Here is an 18,347-nt window from a genome sequence, read left to right on the forward strand (position 1 = left end):
TACTATCAAAGCTACTTTTTTCTTTATACTATTATAGCTACTCTAATATAGGATCAAAGAATGATAGTGATAGAGGTAATGAGAATTTAAATGAGAGAAAGTAAGAATTGAAAAAAAGTGAAACACAAGAAGACAATAAAGTGTGTGTCACCAAATAAAATATAAGTCCAAGAGTGAAACACAATCAAATAGATTAAAAACTAAGAAAATTCTAACAGAGAGCAATGAGCGCTACGCATTTTATTGAATTTCACATACACGGTCTCCAAACATAGAGGGCTACATACTTAACTTTGCCTATATGCTAATGACCCAATGTCCTAATTAGTAGCTCTAGGTAGGTAAATTACATGAAGACCCATGTCACTTAACCCCTTGTACAGATGCAGTATCATCCTTATTGAATTCATCAAACTTAATCTTCAAGCACCTTCTCAACTTCTTTAAGGGAGCCTTTTCCTTTTGTTCATCCTCAACACAGCCTTCTCCAAGTCCAATAACATACTCCTAATTTAAAAAATTCAAAATAATTGAAACTAAATTTAGCACATCAATATAAATAATTATGGAAAAAATATAGAATAAAACTCAGAAAATTTCCTATTTCAGGAAACGAAAAATAAATATTAGGACAAAGAAAAATATCTAATACTAACCTCTTCACTTTCAATGATTTGATCATACGAATTCTAGAAATCATCATCTTCCTGATATTTGGTGACCTCAGATATCTAGTGAAGGATATTTGCACCCAGACACTAGGTAGGGTAGCCAATAAGTGATAAGTAATCTCCTTCATAGACCCTAAGCTAACAGCAATAGATACACAAATAGATATATCCAGTAAACAGGCGCCCCTAGTTATCCTCTATATAAATGGTAAACTAACAGCAATAGATATGAGCAAGAAAGAGGATTGGATGACAAGAGGAGGAGAGAGATTAGAAAGATAACAAAAACAACATGAGGTAATACAGAGAAAAGTGAGAACCTAAATAAAAAGAAAACCTATGCGTAGATCCAGGGGTGGTAGACTTGGATAATGACACCTTTTAGTATAGATATCATTCTTTTATTAGACTTCCTATAAATTATATTTTCAATGAAAAAAATATGAAGATACACACAAGCTAGTTACCTATGTAGTTAAATACCCAAGAAGAAAGAGGTCATCAATAAAGTTCAAAAATTGTGCTAAAAAGAAAAAAATGCAATCAAGGAATGAAGATATAAATAAAAGAGAGTAACAAACAAAGATAAATTTTTTATTAATTTGATTTTAAAGAATATGGCAAAAGAATCAAATACAAAAACTTCTCAGAAAAAGAGTGGCATGAATAACTCAATGAACTGATCAATCCCATAATCCCAAACTCGGAGAGTTCAAAGAAATCATCGGACTCATCTCAGAAGTTGTAGTATTTGATTCTCAAAAACAAGTTCATTACTCAAAAAACAAATACCACAAAGAAGAATGGAAAAAAATAGGTTTGAATTAATCTTTTCACAACTATAACAATTTTCAGCCAAAACTATTTACGGCTAAAAATCAATACAATTAAAGGTAATAATACAAACAGAAATCAAAATAAAAAAAATATATATAAAAAAAATTTAGTTCATATGTATTTATTCAAAACAGGTCAAGTAAAATTCCAACGAAACACATTTAATCAATAAATATAACTATTTACCAAAAGATTGCAATTAAAATAACAGTAAATTGATATAGATTTAGAAGAAAATGAAAAGGCACATATAAAACAGATAGATAATAACAATGACCCAACAAAAAATACACGTTTAACACGTCACAAATGAAAAAACAACAAATTTAATCTAAAAAAATTCATAAAGTTAGAGTTCAGAATTCTAAAAAATTATTCTTCCTTTTTTTCTAAACCAAAAGAAAAATATTTTTATTCTAAAGACAACATCTTTAACCAAAGCAAAGCTAAAGTCAATTATACATAAGAATTGATAAAACAAATATTTGCCACATCTTAAAGCCTAATTTATCTTGCAATATTAATATTAAAGAAAGCATAAGAAACCTTAGTAGCTCAAGGCGTGAAATCGAGAAAGGAAAAAGAGAACCCCTAAAAATAGAACCTTTCATAAAAGAATACAAAAGGAGATACTGAAAAAGGAGATACTAAACCATGTCTCCAAAAGAATCACAGCAACTAAATCTCAGTCAATAATTTATTCAAAACATATGTTCTACAGAAGTTGTGTAAATTAAAACCAAGATTTTATTACATGTTGAAAACACATCTTAAAAAATATAATAGTAAAGTCACTCTCAAATTAAAAGAATATAAAACCACTATTAGAAAAAATTAAAATACGTAAGGTAATAACCCATCAATAAAATGCCAACTTCAAAAAGATAGGAAAAAGACGGGAACAAAAAGGATTGCAAGAACGAAAGTAGTAGAGTTAGAGATTGCAAGAGGTTAGAGTACCATAATATAAAAGGAAGAAAAACAAAAAAAAAAGTTAGTTCATGTGTATTTACTCAAAATACATCTAATATAATCCTAAGAAAACACAACAGATCAATAAGCATAACCATATACCAAAAGGATTGCAGCTAAAGTTACAGTAAATTCATATAGATTTAGAAGACGATGAAAAGGCGCCTGTAAAACAAATTGACAGTAACAATGACACCAACCAAATATTACACGTTTAACACATCATAGATGAAAAAGCAGATTTAAAAAATATTATTCTTCCCTTTTTCTAAAACCAAGCAGCAACGTATTTTTAAGATAAAATCCTTAAACAAAGCAAAGCTAAAGTCAATTATTCACAAGATAATGATACAGATCTGTCATGACATCAATCTCTTCTTTCTCAGGTTAAAATAAAGACACAGATCTAAAGAGATCACATAAACAGTAAAAATCAAGACCTTTGACAAACTACATGATCAAAACTCAAAAAAGAGATACCAAACAATGTCTCCAAAAGAATAAGAGTTACTAAATATCAGTGAATAATTTATTGGAAATATAAGGTCTATAGAAGTCATGTAAAAATTCAAATCAAGATAACGATACAAATCTGTTTACACATCAATTTCTTTTTCATGATGTTATGATAATGATACCAATCCGAAGAGACCACATAAACAATTAAAATCAAGACCTTTACCAAAATCCATGATCAAAACTCAAAAAGGGGATGCCGAACAATGTCTCCAAAGAATTAAAGTTACTAAATATCAGTGAATAATTTATTGGAAATGCAAGTTCTACAGAAGTCGTGCAAATTCAAATCAAGCTACTAAAACATGCTGAAAACACAAATTGAAAAATATAATAGTGAAGTCACACTCAAATTAAAAGAATATAAAACCATTATTAGAAAAATTTAAAATACATAAGGCAATAACCCATGAATAAAATGCCAACTTCAAAAAAGACAGGAAGAAGACCGGAACAAAAAGGATTGCAAGAACAAAAGCAGTAGAGTTAGGGTTTGCAAGAGGTTAGAGTACCACAAACCTAAATGGGATGCTGGAGGTTGAATCAATTTGGCTCTTGCAATAAAGTGTCTCCGGATATCAAGGAGAACTGCCGGATATTAGAATCAGAGAGCTGAACCTCCATGTCGCGTCACCCATGAACTTTCAGTAACCAATTTGATTTTGCCGTCGAGTATCGCTGCTCAGTATAAGACAGCAAGAGCAGAGCAGTTCAGAATCAGTTCAGAAATCAGAAATATTATTCTTCCTTTCTTTTTAAACCAAGCAGCAAGGTCTTTTATTTTAAAGTTAAAATCCTTAAGTAAAGCAAAGCTAAAGTCAACTATACACAAAATAATGATATAAATCTCTTTACACATCAATTTCTTTTTCATCAGGTTATGATAATGATACTAATCCAAAGAGATCGCATAAATAGTTAAAATCAAGACTTTTACCAAAACCCAAGATTAAAACTAAAAAAGGAGATACGGAATCATGTCTCCAAAAAAAAAGAAGAGTTACTAAATCTCTGTCAATAATTTATTGAAAAGATAAGTTCCAGAGAAGTTATGTAAAAATTAAAATCAAGATTTTAAAACATGCTGAAGAAGCACATTAAAAAATATAATAGTAATGTCACTATCAAAATATAACAATATAAAACTGCTATTAGAAAAATTTAAAATAAATAAAACTGTAAATTCATATAGATTTAGAAGAAAGTGAAAATGCACCTATAAGACAAAAAAAAAATAGTAAACTTAATCCAAAAGATGCTGATAAAAAATATTATTCTCCCCTTTTTTTCAAACCAAGCAGCAAGGTATTTTTATTTTTAAGATAAAATCCTTAAACCAAGCAAAGCTAAAGTCAATTATACACAAGATAATGATACAGATCTGTCATGACATCAGTTTCCTTTTTCTCAGGTTATGATAACAATACAGATCTGTAGAGATCACATAAACAGTTAAAATCAAGACCTTTAACAAACTCCATGATCAAAACTAAAAAAGCAGATACTCAACAATGTCTCCAAAAGAATAAGTTACCCAGAAAATAAACTCTTAAAATTTACAAACATCTAAAGAAAAGTAACTTAACCTTCTTGAGACTTTCTGACCTCATTTCCATTTTCTGACCCCATTTTTTCAAGAGAGGCACTTTAGGATAAGCATAGTTGGACCTCAATATAAAGGAAAAAAAATATAGAACAATTAGTTCATGTGTATTTCCTCAAAACACATCAAACAAAGTCCCAAGAAAACAAAATGGATCAATAAAGATAGACATATACAAAAATGATTGCAACTAAAATAATAGTAAATTCAGATAGAGTCAGAGCAAAATGTAAAGGCACCTATTAAACAAATGGATAATAGGAACGACACGAACACAAAATTACACGTTTAACACGTCACAGATGACAAAACAGTAAATTTATTCCAAAATTTTTCATTAAATCTGTTCAGAATTCAACAAAATTAAACCTTTTTTTTTAACCTAAGCAGCAATATATTTTTATTTTTAAGAAAAAATCCTTAAGGATACCAAAGCTAAAGTCAATTATACACAAGATAGTGATACAGATATGTCACGATATCAATTTCTTTTTTCTCAGGTTATGATAATGATACAGATCTGAAGAGATCACACAAACAGTTAAAATCAAGACCTTTACCAAAGTAGATGCCTTACCGTCTCAGCCCTTCCAATCCTCGAAAAGAGTATCATTCGACAAACCAATGCTAAACACCTAGCAAGTGCCATTTGATATCAGTGAGATAAACTTACATTGGGCCATTGTCAACACCTTTCAATAATCTCAATGAAGATTTCACTGAGATCTTCCTTCATAGTCCTTCTATGCAGATACTGTTTTTGCAATGTTGCCCGATCTTAAATCCATCACTCCTCACCATCTGTGACCGACAACAAACATTAAAACAAACCATATGAACATCATTACAAAAATAACAAACTTACAAAAATACTTAACTTACAGAGCATCACACTTCTTCTCCCACTACAAAGACACAAACAATAACTACCAATGAGAAATCACATTCCAAAATCAACACATTCATTACATTATAATTCTAAAACTGTTAGTAATTTGTAGTTCATGCCAACCCATCATTCACCTTCAAACAAAAAAAAGGAATCTCAATCAGTTGGCAAAGATACGGTGTAGATGTATCTAGAATTGCGATTTTCATAAACGGCTAGAAATCTAAATGGAGTACCCGTAATTATGGTCATCAGGGGATCCTCTGCATACAAACCCTAGCAGCTTTGCATAGATTGGGAGGTTCCAGAAATGAGAAAACCTGCATTTAACGGGTAGGCATAAGTGGATAATTTAAAACCATTAACATCTCAAATTGACTTAAAAATTAGGGGCATATCATATGCAATAAATTTGAGATCCATTTTGACCCCTTGATCTACTTTTGCTACGTCAGATTCATCACATTCACCTTCACCCTCTACCCCACAGCTAGAATCAGATCCATCCTCCCTACGTCACTACGGTTGGACCAAAACATTCCATCAGCAAGCCAATAAACAAAAATCACACAACTTGAGCTTATAATTTCCAACAATGTTAACTTTAAAAACAAAAAACAAAAATCTCACTTGAAATAATGGAGACATTTGGCGGGCTTGCGGTGAGAGAAACTGGAGCTGCTGCTACCTTCTCCGGTGGGGCGCCGACAAGGGTAGGGTACGGGTTTCCCGGCATCATCACTCGACATGAGGCAGTGGTTCTTGGAATTGTCGTTTTGGGACAAAACGACTTTGTGGATGATAACTGAAACACAATAAAAAAACCCTAAGAGGAAGTAGGCCGCAGAGAGAGGAGAGAGAGCACACCGGCCATAATGGTTTCCTCCGTGGCCTCCACAATGCCTCCGGAAACTGGTAGAATGCAAAAAACGATAGAAAAACAGAGAACCGGCTTTGAGAGTGAGAGCGAAATCGAGAAAATGAGAGAGAAATCAAGAAAATGAGAGAGAGAGAAAGTGTCACACAGAGAAGAGGGAAGGATCGAGGTCACAGTACCGAGAGAAATGATCCAGGCCAGAAGGAGAGAATAGCCAATCGAGGAGAGAACGACGGGAATTAGGGGATTAGGTTTTTCGAGAGAGATAGAGAGAAGAGGGACAGTGTCAAACGAAAAATAGAGAACGGAGAAAGAAGATGAAGATAAGAACAAATCCGTTTTCAATTTTTTATTACAAATTAATGTAAAAGTGACGCGTGGCTTCAGGAGGCACGGTCATTATACAAGTAGTAAATAAAGAAAGAGTAGTGCAAAGAAGCCAAAGAAAGAGTAGTGCTAGGAAAAGATGTTATAAAAAGTTAATTTTGGGTTCATCAAAATTCAAACTCTTGACTTTTTGGATTTGGAATTCTAATACCACTCATATCTCAAAAGACATAATTTTGGGTTCATCAAAGTTCAAACTCTTGACTTTTTGGATTTAGAGTTCTAATACCATGTCTTGAAACCACTCATCCCAAAAGCATAACCTGATAAGACAATGTAACATTAATAATCATATCTCTAATACTTTCTAAATCTTCATTGTACACATTATACACTTAGGTCATTGACTCCCTATACTTTTTCATAAAGAAAAGATCCAACATATAAAAATTTAAAAATACAAATAAAGACCCTAAAGCTATAGCCTAATTCATCATGACTCATGAGATCATCTCTCTAAACCCTAGAGCGCCATCATCATGATTCATGAGGTCATCTCTCCCAACATAAATTAAATGATAAAAAAACTAAAACTAACAAAGATTACCGTTCTTCTTTAAATGGTGCTGCTCCTTGAGAAAATAACGTGAGGATACGTTTCCTTTGAGGAATTGTCTATTATGGAGAAAGTATCTTTCAGTTCTTTTGTGACAAATATTCTAATTTGTGACTATTATTTGTGGTGTATAAAAATTATAATTATATTTACTGTAGCCCTAAAATTTTAGTAATAATAAACCGGTATTAATTTAACAAAGCAAATAAATCATGTTCTATTTTTAGTTTATAATAAACCACAATTTTATTGCAGTTGTATGAAGTCATCCGTAAATTTTTTATTCGGCTTGAATAGACTTTTGTTAATACAAAATATCTGTTATATATTTTATTATATATTATTAATTTTATAACAAAAATATATTATATGATATTTTTTATTGTAATTAAAAAAATTAAAATTAAGAAGTTCTTTTTTTGTCTTTTTCTTTTCTCTTCTTTATCTTTTTTTCTTTATCATCTATTTTATTTCACTTTTTAATTTTAATATTAAAAAAATAATAATATTTTATAATATTATTAAAATATAATGTGTATAACTAGGATATAAAAGATATAAATTTAACTAACAAATTTATTATTTAAAATACAAATCTAATTCTCATATATTTATGTACCTGAATTTTTTAAATTTTTATAACACACAAATCTGACATTTAGATATATGTATCTGAATTTTTGAAAATAAATTTTTAATGTATAAATCTAACTTTTAAATTTTTGTATCTCATTTAAATCGGTCTTTTAAATTTTATTTTTTTTCTCCTCAACAAATTTGACCTACTAATTTGTTTAATAACAATTTTAAAAAAATTAACTCCATATTAAAAAAAACCAACTTTTTTTAATAACGATGCATTACACACCAATTTATTTTATATAAAAAAATTAGTCACTCTATTTTTTTTATATACTATTATTAATTATTAGTTAGACAATAATTAAAATTAAAATTAAATTTATTAGTTGTAATTAAAATTAAAATTTAAAATTGATATTTGTATTTATATATATTATTAGTTTAACAACAAAAATATAGATTTATATATTGACTAAATAGATAGATATAAAACAACAAAAAAATAGTTATATTATAATTAAATTAATAAATATTTATTAAAAATATTAAATATACATCTTCTAATTAGAATTTAGAACTACAGTTTTTTGGTTTTGATTTTTTAGAGTTATTTTTGTTAGACCTATAACCTAATAATAATATTATTATTATCGTAATATTGGTAATTAAGACGACGACGGCGACGATGATGACGACAATAATAATAATAATAATAATAATAATAATAATAATAATAATATAAAAGCAAAAGGTTGCAAGAAGGATAATATTAGCAATTTAACATGATTATAAAGTTAGTCTATGTCTATATTTACTCTAATTGTTACAATAATATAATTTATTATTTGTGGACAGCTCTCTATATTTCTGGATAATTTCATTTATTATTTTTTTTATGGTCCCGATTATACTTTTTCCACCGAAAAAAGCTTCTTCCTTTGAATTGTTTACAATAGAGAAAGTAAAAATGGAAAAAGCTCCTTCCTTTGAATTATCTACAATAGAAAAAGTAAAAACTGGACGTTTAAAAGTAAGTTCTTAAATTCCATATTAATAGTAGAGAATGACACTGCACTATTATTTATGATATTTAAAAAGTTTTTCTCAAAAAATATAGTGAATTAAAAATATTATACCTCTTTAAAAATTTAATATTTTTTTATTAAATATGTTGAAATAATTACTAAGAATATAATTTTTTTAGTGACTTATTTAATAATATAATTAGGAATAGAATGACTGTACATAATGTCTCTGATAAGGTTTAGGAGGAGGATCGGGAACCTGCGAGTCGAGTCGGATGTCGGATTGTTCAGGCGGAGCGGAGGGGAGGTACCTGCAAAGACACTCCGACGCTCAAGTCAGAATGGATCTAAGAGGTGTAAGGTGTGAGGAATGAATGAATACCTGGAGGGACCTGGGTCCTCTATTTATAGGTGATGGTGGTTATCTTATTTTATCTTATCTGGTTAAGATAAGGGAGATGTTTGAATTCAAAAGTTAGTTAGGAGCTCTAGAGGGCCGGTTCCGGGCCTTCTAGAAGGACGAGACGGGTTGGTCTGAGGAGTCGGGTTCGGGTTCGGTCACGGGTCCGGGATCCGCGGGCCGGATCCGTAACAATTACTTTGTTAAAAATATTATTATATAATATAATTTTTTTCAAATTTATTGTGGTCTTTTTATACATTTAACAAGTGTAAACAATTTTGCCTTTGGTTAGCGCGATACTTAAAAGTCAGCTCAATGAATTAATATGTCAACTGGTCTTTGTCGAGTGTCCGTTCGGTGACGAGGTCGGTTTCTCGATTTCGTTTGGTAAAAGATTCGTTCTGACCATTTTTTGGTCTTGACGTGACCTTTCCGTGCCTGCTGCGCCCGTTGCGTCCTTTGAGGCGTGATTTATTAGTTTGCTTTTTCAAGGGGGCATTTATTGTGGGGTTTTTTCTCTTTCTTGCCCCTGTGAGTCTTCATTGTGCCTAGGGTTAGTTGTGTCTTTTTGCTTTCTTTTGAAACCGTTTTTGCTTTGGTTTTATTTTCCTCGTCCGTTTTTTCTTCTAAAGAGAAACTCTTCATTTTCTGAAAGGGAACTCTTCCGCGGTTTTAGCTTTATGGTGCCGCTCTGCTTCTTCTGTTTTCCTGATTTTTTTCAAGCTTCCTTCTAATTTACCAGGTTGGCATGCTTTGCCTTTTTCTTTTTTACTTTGTGCATGCTTGTTCTGTTTTTGCCCCTCGTTTGTTCTGCCTGTTTTCTTTTTTATTTGCTTGTTTATTGTGCTTGGTGTTTCGTTTGTTGAGTTTTGGGGAAGGGGCTGAGCACCGCCGTTTTTTCCTTGATTGTAGTGGTGGGTCATCGCGTTGGGTTTGGTAGTGGTGTTAGGTTTTTGTCTTGTTACTGTGTAGAGTTGGTAGGCTGATGGTGGTGCTCCTCCCTGTTTTAGGTATGCAGCGTCGGAGAAATGAGGGTGTGGGAGCCCCAGTAGCCCCTTCCAGGGGCGTTCCCAATCGCTATGGTTGGGTGACCAGCGATGTATGGGGTGTTCCGTCGCGGATGACGGAGGGTGATCTCCAACGGCTCCGCGACCAGGGGGCAATTTGCGGTGGTGGTGATGAGGAGGGGCGATATGAGCTCGTGCTCCCTGATGCCGACGAGCGCGTTTGTTACTTGAACCTCCATTCGCCCACCGTGCCGGATTGGATGTGGGTTTATGAGTCCATGTTTACTCGGCTTGGCGTGCGGTTCCCGTTTTCGCCGTTTGTCCAGGGTTTACATAGTCGGTATTCCGTAGCGCCGTCTCAGCTTCACCCGAATAGTTGGGCAGCCGTGCGATGTTTTGAGCTGGTGTGCCGGTATCTCGATCTTCCGGCTTCAGTTCCTGTTTTTCTCTTTCTTTTCTTGTGCACTCTTCCGACTAAGGAGGGGAAGCACAAGAAAGGATATATGTCTTTCCGTGCTCAACCTCATCGCCGGATTTTTGGGTTGTTTGAGGATTCTTTTCACGGATTTAAATGGGAGTATTTTAAGGTGCGTCCCGTTCAGGGGCACCACCCGTTTTGGCTTACATTGGAGGGCGAGCGCCGGTTTCCGACGTATTGGAATTTTGGTGCCGGCCCGTCAGTTCTGACTAAGATTTCCTATGATGATTTGTCTCGGGAGGATAAGGATATTGCCAGCGTTTTGTGGCATTTGTTTGGCGAGCGTCCGTTGAATCCTCGAGACGTTATGGGGGATCCTGAGGCTTGTCGGACATATATTGGTGTGTTCCTTTTTTTTTAACTCTTCTCCTGTTTTCTTTCAGTTGAGATGGCTGGCGGGCTGACTTCTTTGGCAAGGCTGAAGGCAGCGTTGGTTCGGGAGGAGGGGTCGTCGTCTCCATCTACTCCTGTCTCGAATCCGGCTGTGGATTCTCAGGCTGCCTCTCAGGGGGTGGTTTCTTCGGGGGCGCCTACAGGCGTTCAGGTTCCCCCCGGTTCTGCGAGTTTGCCTGAGGTCGTCGTGGTGACGGCTGCTGAGGCTTCTCGGAAGAGGAGTAGGCCTGAGGGGCCGGGCAGTGAGACCTTTGAGGAGGAGGGTTTGGTACCTAGTGTGATGGACCGACGCTTCGATGCTACGGGTTTTATTGATCAGCACTTGATGCCTGGAATAGAGTCATTTTTTGATGGCTGTGACGTCTCGTTCCAGGCCAAGTCGGTTTACCGTGCCCTTCTTCGTTCTGCCGTGGTTGTTCGGAAGGCCGAGCCCGTGATGGCTCAAGTGGGTTTGTTAGAAAAGAAGCTTCGGCAGGCTCAGGCTGATGTGACTAAGCTGAAGGAGGAGCTTGAGGCCGCCAATATTGCGAAGGAGAAAGCGGTGAAGTCTTCAGAGGATGCCGGGGCGGAGATTCTCCGACTTGCCGGTGTTGAGACTTCGCTTCTTTCTCAATTGGCGGAGGAGCGGATGCGTGCTTCGGATGCGGGTTCTCAAGCTGCCGTGCTTCTCGCCGAGTCGGAAACTCTGAAGGCTGAGGTTGAAGCTTTGAAAAAGGAGAAGACGGGTCTGTTGGCTGATGCTAAGGATGCCATCGCTGCTACCGAGGAGATGATGAAGGCGCAGGTTCTGGTGTTGGCTCCTGGCGTGGATGTGTCCGTGATGGGAGCGTTTAAGACTGTTCGTGATGGTCGGATTGTCAACCTTGAGTAGTTCGATTGTCGACCTTGAGTAGTTCTCTGTAATTAGTTTTATCTTTGAACTTTGCTTGTTTTTGAATATTTCCAGTGGCTTAAGGGCCGTAACTTGTTTTTAATGGTATTTTCAGCCGTTTGGGTCTTTTTGTACGATCCGTTTTGTGGCGTTTTTTGGCCGTTCGGGCCTTCTCGTATATTTGAGTTTGTTTGTTTTCTCGTGTTGAGTTTGTTTGTTTTCTAGTTTTCATCAACCGTCGTTTGGTCGATTTTTATGGATATCCGTGTGTTCGGCCTGGGGGTGATCAGTCCTCCAGTGATGGCCGTGTCTTTTGTTCCGTGTTTGAGAAGCGGAAATAACTTGTAATGGAGATGAAGTGGAAATAACTTGTAATAAAAATTTTATTTGAATGGTTGGGCCTCGTTAAAACCCTTCGTTAGCGAGGGAAAAGAGTACCTGGGGTTAAAAGACGAAAAGAAAAATAAAAATGAAAGAAAAACAAAGGGTGACTTATTTAAGTGTAGTATCTTCGTAAGTTGGCTGCGTTCCAAGTTCTTGGTATTTCGCTTCCGTCGAGTCGTTCGAGTTTATATGCTCCTTTTCCGATTACGGCCTTGATTCTGTATGGTCCTTCCCAGTTGGGGGCGAGTTTCCCTTCTCCTGGGGTCGAAGGACCGATATCGTTTCGTCGTAGGACGAGGTCATTGGTCGCGAACTCCCGTCGGATAACGCCGTGATTGTACCTTAGGCTGATTCGTTGTTTGAGTGCTAACTCTTTGATGTGAGCTATGCTTCTCTCTTCGTCGATAAGATCTCGTTCGGCTTCCTCGTCGTTACTTTCGACTGTTTTCCTGGGGCTGGGGTCCCCGATTTCCACTGGGATGACTGCTTCTACGCCGTATGTTAATCGGAAAGGCGTTTCCCCCGTGCTCATTTGGGGTGTCGTTTGGTACGACCATAGAACTGACCCCAACTCATCTGCCCATAGTCCTTTGGCTTCGTCGAGCCGTTTCTTGAGTCCTTTAACGATTATTTTGTTCGCGGATTCCACTTGTCCGTTTGTTTGGGGATGTTCTACCGAGCTGAAGCGATGGGATATGCGTAATCCTTCTAGGAATTCTCTGAATTTTTTGTCGGTAAACTGGGTTCCGTTGTCTGAGATGATGACCTCGGGGATTTCGAATCGGGTGATGATCTGTCGCCAGACGAATTTTTGACACTGGGTTGCCGTTATGGAGGCCAGAGGTTCGGCTTCGATCCATTTGGTGTAGTAGTCTATGGCGACAATGAGATTTCTGAGTTGGCCGGGTGCTGTGGGGAAGGGTCCGACGAGGTCGATTCCCCAACTGTCGAACGGCTGTTCTGCCGATATGGTGTTGAGTTGGTGTGGGGCGGCTTGGTGGATATTGGCGTGTCTTTGGCATTTGTCGCAGCTTTTTGTTAATTGCATGGAATCTCGAATGATCGTGGGCCAGAAGTAGCCAGCCCTGATGATTTTTTGGGCTAGTGTCTTTCCTCCGATGTGGTGACCGCAGCAGCCCTCGTGGATCTCGTGGAGTATGTACTCCGTGTCCCCGGGTTCGATACATTTGAGTAGGGGTTGCGAGAATCCACGTTTGTATAGCTATCCTGCTATGATGGAGAAGTTGGCGGCTTCTCTTTTTATTCGCCTTTCCTCTTTTGGGTCTGGTGGTAGGGTTCCGTCGAGGAGGTACTGTAGGATAGGGTATGTCCAGGACTCCCGGTTTGAGGATGTTAGATGTGCGCTGATTATCGTTGATACGGAAGGCGACTTAACGACCTCCTGAATTAGTGATCTGTTACCGTGTCCCGATTTTGTACTAGCTAGTTTGGAGAGTAGGTCTGCCCTGGCGTTTTGTTCTCTGGGGACGTGTTGTATGGTAATGTTTTCGAATCCTTCCTTCAATTCATTTACCTTGTTGAGGTATTGTTGGAGTAGGGGATCCCGGGTTTGGTAGCTTCCGTTGATTTGGGAGCAGACTACCTGGGAATCGGTATTTACTTCAAGTACCTTTGCGCTGACTTCCCGGGCTAGGGTTAGGCCTGCTAAGAGGGCCTCGTATTCTGCTTGGTTATTTGATACTGGGAAGTCGTATCGTATTGATTGTTCAATTGTGATCCCGTTTTGGTTTTCGAGTATAATTCCGGCGCCTCCGTGAGTGGAGTTTGATGAGCCGTCGACGTGCAGTTTCCATGGTTCGGGGGTGAGTTTAATCGGAGTCATTTCAGCGATGAAATCGGTCAAGGCCTGCGCTTTGATGGCGTTTCGGGGTTCGAACCTAATCTGGAATTGGGATAACTCGATGGACCATGCTAGCATTCTTCCTGCTAGGTCGGGTTTTTGTAATACCTGTTTGACCGCTTGGTCGGTTCGGACTGTTATGGGGTGAGCTTGGAAGTATTGTCGTAGCCGTCGGGAAGCCGAGAGGAGTGCGAAAGCTAGCTTTTCTAAGCATGAATAGCGAGCTTCTGTATCCTGTAGGACCTTGCTTATGAAGTATATGGGTTTTTGTTCCTTTTTCTTGTTTTCCCGGACGAGTGCTGCTGCGATTGCTTCTTCTGTTATGGAGAGGTACAGGTAAAGTGTTTCCCCTGTTTGGGGTTTGGCGAGGATTGGAGGTTCCGCTAGAACCCTCTTGAAGTGTTGGAACGCTTCTTCGCATTCTGTCTCCCATTTAAAAGGGGTTCCTTTTTTCATTAGTTTGAAAAAAGGGATTGCCCTTTGGGCCGATGCCCCGAGAAACCGGGATAGCGCGGTCAGTCGGCCGGTAAGTTTTTGGATGTCTTTGAGGTTTTTGGGACTTGTCATCTCAAGGACGGCACAACATTTCTCTGGGTTTGCCTCAACTCCGCGTTGCGTGATCATGAAGCCGAGGAATTTTCCTGCTTCCATTCCGAAGGCGCATTTTGTCGGGTTGAGCCGCATTTGGTGTTTTCGTAGGGTGTTCATTATTACCTTGAGGTCGTCGGTTAGTTGCTCACCGGACTCAGTCTTGGCGAGCATATCGTCTATGTAGACTTCTATTTTGTTTCCGGATAGGTTGCGAAATATCTTGTTAACAAGTCGCTGGTAGGTGGCTCCGGCGTTTTTTAAGCCGAAAGGCATTACTGTGTAGCAGTAGGTTCCGTCCGGGGTGATAAATGCTGTTTTTTCCTCGTCTGGTCGGTGCATCGAGATCTGGTTGTAGCTGGAATATGCGTCCATGAAGCTGAGGTATCGGTGGCCGGATGCTGCGTCCACTAGCCCGTCGATGTTTGGTAGGGGGAAGGCATCCTTCGGGCATGCTTTGTTGAGGTCTGTGTAGTCGACGCACATTCGCCATTTCCCGTTAGATTTTCTTACCAGTACGACGTTGGCTAGCCAGGTCGTATAAGGGAGTTCTCGGATGAAGTTGGCTTCGAGTAGGGCTTTAACTTGTTTTCGGACCTCGGCGGCTCGGTCTGGTGACATTTTCCGTCTTCTTTGTGCTACTGGCTTAGCTAGGGGGTCTACTGCCAGATGGTGAGACATTAGGTCGGGGTTTATTCCCGGCATATCGGCTGGTGTAAATGCGAACAGGTCTCTGTTCTGTTTCAAGAGTTGGGAGAGTTCTTCTTTGAGGTCGTACGGGAGGTTTCTGTTGATGAAAGTGTATTCTTCTTTGGTTGGCCCTATCTGTAGCTTTTCCATGTCTCCTTCTGGTTTCGGTCTAGGTTGGCCGTCTAGTCGTGCGTCTAGGTCGGTAAGGAATATTCCGGCCGCGTCCCGGGATTTTTTCCTTAGGGCTAGGCTATTGTTGTCGCATTCGGCTGCGACTTCTCGGTCTCCGTGAATGGTTCCGATGGTGCCGTCGTCGGTTCTAAACTTCATGAGGAGGTATTTGGTAAAGATGACTGCAGAGAAGTCGTTGATCGTTTTTCTCACGAGAATGACGTTATAGGCTGTGGAGTCTTTTAGGACTACGAATTCGGATAAGATCGTCTTTCTCTGATTGCTTGTTCCTATGGTGATGGGAAGGGTAATCGAGCCATCTGGTTTGAGAAAGTTGTCTCCGAGGCCCGTGACGCCGTTGCGGTGTGTTTGGAGGTTGTCGTTGCGGAGCCCGAGTTTGTCGAAAGCTCCTCGGAAGAGGATGTTGGAGTCTGCGCCGGTGTCTACCAGTATTCTTCTTACTAGTCCTGTTCCGATTCGGGCTGATATGACGAAGGGGGCATCTTCGGCCGAGGTGCCGTGTTGGCAGTCCTCCGGCAAGAAAGTTATCGTGCTGTCGGCTGTGGCGACTGGGTCGTGGTGTCTGACGGCCATTATCTTGAGGTCTTTTTCATTGTTAGTTTTGATTTATTTGATACGTCCTTGCCCGTGATGACGTTTATTATGATGGTCGGGTCTTCTTCGGGGTTTTCCCTGGGGGGTAGCTTTTGAGTTCTCGGGTTGCGCCCTTCTCTTTCTGGCGACTTGTCTCTGTCGGCGCGCCTTGGTTCTCTGATGAATTTGACGAACTCCGGGAGTTTGCCGTCTCGTATGGCCTGTTCGAGAGCGTCTTTAAGGTCAAAACAATCTTGTGTTTTGTGGCCGTAGCCTCGGTGGTAGTCGCAGTAGAGGGCTTTGTTGCCTCCTGTCCTTTCCTTGAGTGGTCGGGCTTTGGGGATGACGCCACGATCCGCTATTTGGTGGTATATCTCGGTAATTGGTGCTGTTAGGGGCGTATAATTAGAGAATTTTCCTATTCTTGGTGGTCGGTTGGTTGGCCTAAGGTGGTCTCGTTGGTTTTCTTTGGGTGGTGGATTGTGACGTGGAGGCGGGTTACCGTGTTGGGTAGCGGCGTGCTGCCGTTTGTTGGCAGCGACGACCTGGCTGACTTCCTCGTCGTTGATGTAGTCTTTGGCGACGTTCTGAATTTCGTGCATGGTCCACACTGGTTTAGTAGTGAGGTGTTTGCGAAAATCTTCATTCATGAGCCCGTTAGTTAGGCAGAGGCTTGCAACGGAGTCCGTGAGTCCGTCGACCGTTAGGCATTTGTCGTTGAAGCGGTCGAGGTATTTCCTTGTAGATTCTTCTTGCTTCTGTGTGACCCCTAGCAAGCTGATGGGGTGTTTCGCCTTGGTGATTTGGGTTGTGAATTGGGCCATGAATTTTCGTGCGATGTCGTGGAGGCTGGCTATGGATCCGTTTGGGAGGGCGTTGAACCATTTGATCGCTGGTCCGACAAGGGTTACTGGGAAGGCTCTGCATCGGACCACGTCGGAGGGTTTGTCGAAGGCCGTTAGGTGTTCTTGAGGGTCCTTAGTTCCGTCATACTTCATGTCGGTGGGTTTGTCGAAACCTTTGGGGAGTTTTGCTCTTAAGATTCTTTCTGTGAAGGGCGTGGCTCCCATTATGATGTGGTCATTTCTCGTGCGTTTGGTGTTTCGTCGTCTCGGGTCTTCCTCCGAGTCGTGTTGACGGCTCAGATCGTGGGACGCGCTGCGGTGGTGTTTTTTGTTGTGTCACCGTTCTGGCGATTTCTTGTGTCGATGGTTACGTGAGGTACTACGGCCATCTCTCCTATCGTGTTGCCGGGTTGGCGACCTTCCGCGGTGGGATCGTGGCCTGGACGTTGCCTGGCTTCCGTGTTCGTTGGCGTATTTTCCTCTGTCGGTCAGTTTGCCTTCAAGTTCCTGGATTCGGAGGCAGAGATCCTGAATGATCTGCGCCGCTTTGTCCCTTGCTTTCTCGGGGTGTTGTGGTCTGTGACCATGTGTTCGTTCGTGCGGTGGATGGTGCTTGCTATCCTAGATTGGTTCGTGACCTCCTGTTGTTCTGAGGCCGGATGACGTGGTCAGGAGTCGTCTTGGCTTGATGGGTTTTCCTCCAGGATACCCTCCATCTGGTTCGACTGTCGCAAGTCCCCACAGACGGCGCCAATGTACAGAATGTCTCTGATACGGTTTAGGAGGAGGATCGGGAACCTGCGAGTCGAGTCGGATGTCGGATTGTCCAGGCGGAGCGGAGGGGAGGTACCTGCAAAGACACTCCGACGCTCAAGTCAGAATGGATCTAAGAGGTGTAATGTGTGAGGAATGAATGAATACCTGGAGGGACCTGGGTCCTCTATTTATAGGTGATGGTGGTTATCTTATTTTATCTTATCTGGTTAAGATAAGGGAGATGTTTGAATTCAAAAGTTAGTTAAGAGCTCTAGAGGGCCGGTTCCGGGCCTTCTAGAAGGACGAGACGGGTTGGTCTGAGGAGCCGGGTTCGGGTTCGGTCACGGGTTGAAATAATTACTAATAATATAATTTTTTTTAGTGACTTATT

At 39.4% G+C, this 18,347-nt stretch overlaps 1 protein-coding gene and 1 long non-coding RNA gene across 18 annotated transcripts; both read right to left on the minus strand.

Moving 5' to 3' along the window:
• Window positions 1–209: 209 nt before the first annotated feature.
• On the minus strand, window positions 210–6,706 carry LOC107479698 (uncharacterized). 17 transcript variants are annotated; one of them, XR_008006767.1, is made up of 9 exons: window positions 6,545–6,706; window positions 6,119–6,400; window positions 5,959–6,007; window positions 5,725–5,808; window positions 5,482–5,622; window positions 5,273–5,400; window positions 4,583–4,664; window positions 657–3,674; window positions 210–507 (listed from the first exon to the last, which is right to left on the minus strand). It is a non-coding gene; the product is annotated as an uncharacterized LOC107479698 (long non-coding RNA). The 17 variants fall into 17 exon arrangements; XR_002372506.2 differs by having other exon boundaries at window positions 4,583–5,400; window positions 5,482–5,504; XR_002372510.2 differs by having other exon boundaries at window positions 4,583–5,400; window positions 5,569–5,622.
• A 9,648-nt stretch (window positions 6,707–16,354) lies between these two features.
• On the minus strand, window positions 16,355–17,425 carry LOC107479702 (uncharacterized). Its single transcript, XM_016099801.1, has one exon. It carries the CDS (start codon window positions 17,423–17,425, stop codon window positions 16,355–16,357), a length of 1,071 nt encoding a protein of 356 aa, XP_015955287.1.
• Between the last annotated feature and the right edge of the window lie 922 nt (window positions 17,426–18,347).

The sequence above is a fragment of the Arachis duranensis genome, chromosome 3 (genome assembly GCF_000817695.3).
Source record: "Arachis duranensis cultivar V14167 chromosome 3, aradu.V14167.gnm2.J7QH, whole genome shotgun sequence".
In the NCBI taxonomy this organism is placed as follows: domain Eukaryota; kingdom Viridiplantae; phylum Streptophyta; class Magnoliopsida; order Fabales; family Fabaceae; genus Arachis; species Arachis duranensis.